This window comes from Pundamilia nyererei, unplaced genomic scaffold (genome assembly GCF_000239375.1).
Source record: "Pundamilia nyererei isolate P.nyererei 1_Seehausen unplaced genomic scaffold, PunNye1.0 scaffold00114, whole genome shotgun sequence".
NCBI lineage: Eukaryota > Metazoa > Chordata > Actinopteri > Cichliformes > Cichlidae > Pundamilia > Pundamilia nyererei.
The window spans coordinates 257225-261982 of NW_005187515.1; the positions used below are offsets into that span (position 1 = coordinate 257225).

The 4758-nt window shown below is 42.2% G+C and overlaps 2 protein-coding genes across 4 annotated transcripts in view; both read left to right on the plus strand.

Moving 5' to 3' along the window:
- haus4 (HAUS augmin-like complex, subunit 4) overlaps positions 1-1980 on the plus strand; it is a 6928-nt gene extending 4948 nt beyond the window's left edge. Inside the window, exon 9 of the mRNA XM_013913078.1 lies at positions 1791-1980. Within this exon, the coding sequence (XP_013768532.1) occupies positions 1791-1980 (190 nt within the window). The remainder of the gene's footprint in view (positions 1-1790) is intronic.
- dock11 (dedicator of cytokinesis 11) overlaps positions 1733-4758 on the plus strand; it is an 80292-nt gene continuing 77266 nt past the window's right edge. For all 3 annotated transcript variants that reach the window (XM_013913082.1, XM_013913083.1, XM_013913084.1), the window contains exon 1: positions 1733-2090. In XM_013913082.1, coding sequence (XP_013768536.1) covers positions 1986-2090 — 105 coding nt within the window. In that variant the 5' untranslated portion in view covers positions 1733-1985. The remainder of the gene's footprint in view (positions 2091-4758) is intronic.

Below are 4758 nucleotides of genomic sequence, written 5' to 3' on the forward strand. Positions count from 1 at the left end.
ACTGCAGGTCCTGACAGGCACACAGCATCCTTTCATACAGGCTGGTGCTCATGTGTCAACACTTGATCCTAAATGAAATATAAACTTTGTCAGCACAAGAAAACTGAAGCGCATGCAGTGGGACATTAACATGAGTGTGAGTCAGCTGCTCTCATAAATAGCTTAAAAAAAGTTTAAAAAGACTGTAACTGAAACAAGCGGCCTCCCTCACTGCTAAACTGAACATTCAAACGTAAAACTGAACCGCTGCAGATTACAGGTGGCACTTGGTTTGCTGCAGTTTGTGGAATAGTCCACAGGGTGGCAGTGTACTATTAGCTTTACCTGGAGCCAGCTATCGCACCTGAAGGATGAGATTCAGTAACTGATAAACGACCTGTTTCACATCTTCGGAACAATGTTTTATAATCCAAGACATCAAATGAGCCAAATTCCTGCGTATTAATACTTCAGATGTCACAAGATGCGCTCTAATAAATATATATAAAGGGGACACATACTTAATTTATTCCCGGCATTCTTTACCTCTTATAGAGCAGTTTTGCACAGTTCAAAATAGTCCTTGTTTGTTTTATTCCTGACCTCGCCACAACCCCTTCTTAACTCCCTTCCTCCTCCATTTAAACCAAATTTCTTCCCATTGGCTGCCCCTCTGAAACAAAAGGTTTGATCGACAGATAGATAGATAGATAGATAGATAGATAGATAGACAGATAGATAGATAGATAGATAGATAGATAGATAGATAGATAGATGACACACTGACAGTATGTTGGATATACAATAAAAACTAAAGATTAAACATCACAAAGTTCAAATTTTCAAAGAAACAAAGAAACAAACAGACAATTTGCTGTGGCGCTGTACCCTTGTTAAGTGGGTGGATGTGACCAGAAACATAACGTATACAGACATCAAACCATGGGCGTAACAACTCTGTGATGGGCCAGGGGAGGATATTTTTCTGGGCTCTTGCCCCCACGTTATACCACATTCTGTGTGTGTGTGTTTATATTTGGATGAAGGGGAAATGGTAATGTTTCAATCTTCTATAATCATCTCTCAGAATTTCATCTGTTCAGCTTTGCACTCAGTACAGCCCTTGATAACACCACTAAAGTCTAAAGTCATCGTGATCTCTCCTTCCTTCCTTCCTTTTCTGAGCACCACTTTTTTTGTTTTTTTTTGTGTGTGTCTTGATAAACATAATTAACAAAAACAAACTCCTCTAAAAGATTGAAAGGAAAATCGTTGCACAGATAGCTGGTAGAGCTGACTTATGAGACGAATAATTATCAATTTGAAAATTCAGAATACGTTTTAATGACCAATAAATCACTGCGATTTCTAATTTCCACAATAAATAGTTAAAACAACAAAACACAGCTTTAAGCTTCTCATATATTTTGAAACTGATTTTGTTTTGTTGTTGGTTTTTGGAAGGCTTGATTGTTAATGTGCCTTTCTGTACATCACTTATTAAATTTCGTTTTTGTGATATTTTATTTATGGACTTCTACTTCTTTTTGTCGCTTATCCTAGTAATGTAAATTTCAGGCTTTTTTTTTCAAGAATAAGTAATACCTAAAAAGCCCACCTGTGACGCTAAAAAATGTAATAAACTCTCCAAATGCGACCTGTGTTTGCAGTCCTTGTATGTGGACCGTGTTATCATCTCACACTGACGATCTTTGAATCTGCTCTCCGCCGGGGCGGGAGAAACGGAAGTGGGTCCGAGTGAAGCATCTCACGCTGTCAGCCCCTCTTTGGTCTCCTTCCAACATCATCAGCAGCAGCGGTGGCAGCACCACCAGCAGCAACGGCCCCGCCTCGCGACGTGAACCGCTGGCTGGTTCACCTCCAGCACCGTCTCACATCTGGCTGTCAGGAAACAGCGCTGCCCGCCGCTCCGCCCGGTACCGCGGCATGCTCATATCCGAAGAAGAAGAGGAAGAGGATTTTTATTTATCTAAAAGCTGAGCGAAATGTCTGAGGTGCGAAAATTCACAAAGAGGCTGAGCAAACCCGGGACGGCCGCGGAAGTCAGACAGAGCGTGTCGGAGGCTGTGAGGACCACCGTGGACCTTGTGGTGAGCGGAGCTTTTTAAAGGCTGGCTGTGAACCGGTCATTTTAGCCACCAGGGATAATGTAACTCATAGCCGACCCCCTCCACCCCTCCACTCTGCCCTCCCCGGGGAGGATAAGCCTATACGGACTAGTCCTCCTTTCTAGGTGGCTGCTCTTCTTCCTGGACTTTTATGTCTGTTTTGTGAGTTTTCGCGCTCCGTCCGTGTCCTCATTATTACATCTTTCTGTAAAGCCCTGGTATGTCTGCATAACTGCCACTGCTGCAACCTGTGCAAAGGCTTATAAACCAGGGTCACTGTGGGAGCAGGTATATGCTTTAAATCCACTCCACGTGGTGGCTTGGTTTTTCTAAACGGCCTTTATTTAAAATAAACAAATAAAATGACAGCGTCCTCCAGCACACACGCTTTCTCAGCTCTGTGCGGCTCCTTTTGTGTGCTGGCGGATGAAGAGCAGTGCCAGTTGGACAGCTGCAGCAGCATGGCTTCCCTGTCCTTGCCTTGGAGCAGTGTGTGTGTGTCTGTGTCTGGCTGTGAGTGCTCGCCTCTCTGTTTCTGCTGGAAATTGCTCACATTGTGCATAGAGAAGCCTGTCTGCGTAATTGCTTTTATCACATTTGTCTCGATGGTTGTGCAAAGCAGAAGGTGTTCTTTGAATGAATGTCGATGCTGGTGGCTGTCATTGGGATTAGGCGCAGTGGCTTGAAATGAACAGCGTTTAGTATCCTGCTGATGCAGCATTTGTGTGTCAGGGGAAGGATTTTCATAACAGTAAATCGAAGGCGTGACATTTGTCTTGAAGTTAAACCACAGTGATGTCAGCGCAGCATTAACACTTGCCTAATAATGACTTGTTTTCTTTTTTCTTTTAACAAAATGCATCTGCCAACTCATCCGCTTTGTGTTTGTGTGACTGCGGCTTCTTGCATCTTTTTCCTTTTAGTTCTAGGTTAGTTTGGATAAGAGATAAACTCTTGTTCCCCTTGAGATCAGTCTCATGATGCTCATCTTGAGTTGTGTGATGTAAGGCGCTTCCAAGTTTAAAAACCCTGTGATAAGGCACTGATTGTTTTTCTTTTTACAGAGGTGAGAGTGTTGTGTGGCTGTGTGTATGTCTACTGTTTCCTGTTTTAAGGTTGGGCTGCAGCTGAGAACAGATGCTGTTTTGTGGAGGGTGCATGGCCTGTGCTAATTTCACATGGGGATTCCCTTGGGCATGCTGTGACCAATGCATCCTCTGTGACTGTGTCTGTGGATTCATTCTTAGCTTAGGAAGAGGACTCTACTCCTGGGCCCCAACAGGGAAAAAATAACTATCTTATCAGTTTCTAAGGAGAATGTTGAATAAAACTACACATGGCTGTAAAAACTCACTATTGGACTTTTCTCTTGAAGTCGTCTGACTTTTTCTCATCTCTTTAGAAGATCTGTTTTCACAGCTTGTTTGATTTTGAGCGTTGTGTAATTTGACATACTCCAGCCTTTTCTCCCCATTTCCCTTCTCTAAGAGTGGCTTCATGACAGTCACTCTTCCATTGAGATCATTGCTGATGATGTTTCAGCGAACACTGGATGAATCAGCTGAAGGCCCAGATGTGTCTCTCAGGTTCTATGTCAGGTCCTAAACAGGACATAGGACTTCCTGTTTCTTAAGGACATGACTTTCAGATACTGGTCGTCTGGTGTAAACAGCTTTTTAGTCCTGATACTTTTTCGCTTATCCTTCATTTGTTCACTTTCCTTCATTTTTTTAAGGACATACTGCAAACTATGTTGAAAAATACCAAGTTTTTGGCTAATAGGCTTTTGTTGGAATGGACATAAAAAAACTACAGTTTTATGTTTGTGTTATCTTTGATATTTTTCATAGATTCAACAAAAGAAATGGGAACAAATTCTATGTTTTTGCGACAGGCTGTAATTACCAACATTAAAATTGGCTCTTTGCTAAGCTGTCTGTGCAGACACCCCCTGATTAGGTACCTGTTTTATGCTTGAATGATTCATATGCCAGCGTTATCTGGGTTAACGAAGCAAACAAACAAAAAGCACCCAGGGTCCAAATCAAGACTTTAAGGATCTTCAGAAAGCTCGCAGAACTATCGGTCGAGACCAGTTTAAAAGATGCAACAGAATCTGGATCCTTGGAAGCCAAATATTCTTGCACAGTATTATATATGAGATAAAACATAGAAAAACTAAAGGGAAACTACACAATGGAGAACATGTGGGTTTTTGTCTGGCCTTGAGCCAACTGTGTTCCATGGAAATTCCCATTAGAGATGTGTTAGTGGTTATTGGGCTTCCTGCTGTTCCTAGAAAGTCCTGCTATCAAATCCACATCTGTGTGTGTGTTTTGTTTTCTATTATATTAAATTGCTTTGAACCAATTAGACAATGATAACGTACCGATCCTAAAATTGAAACCGTGTGATTACCGCTCTGTGTTGTGCCGGTGTCTCTGGCGTTATTTAATCTGACTTGATAAACGTGAGTCCTGCTGTGTGTTCTCAGGTAATCTGATAACAAGTACACAGTGATTTATAATTTCAGAAAACAGCCACTGGGAGTTGCTGGTATCTGTGGTGTGTCTGTGGTTCACACATTTGCCTTTCATGCAAAAGTCCCCTGGTTTGAGACCAGGAGGAGTCATAAACCCAGCCTCAGGGG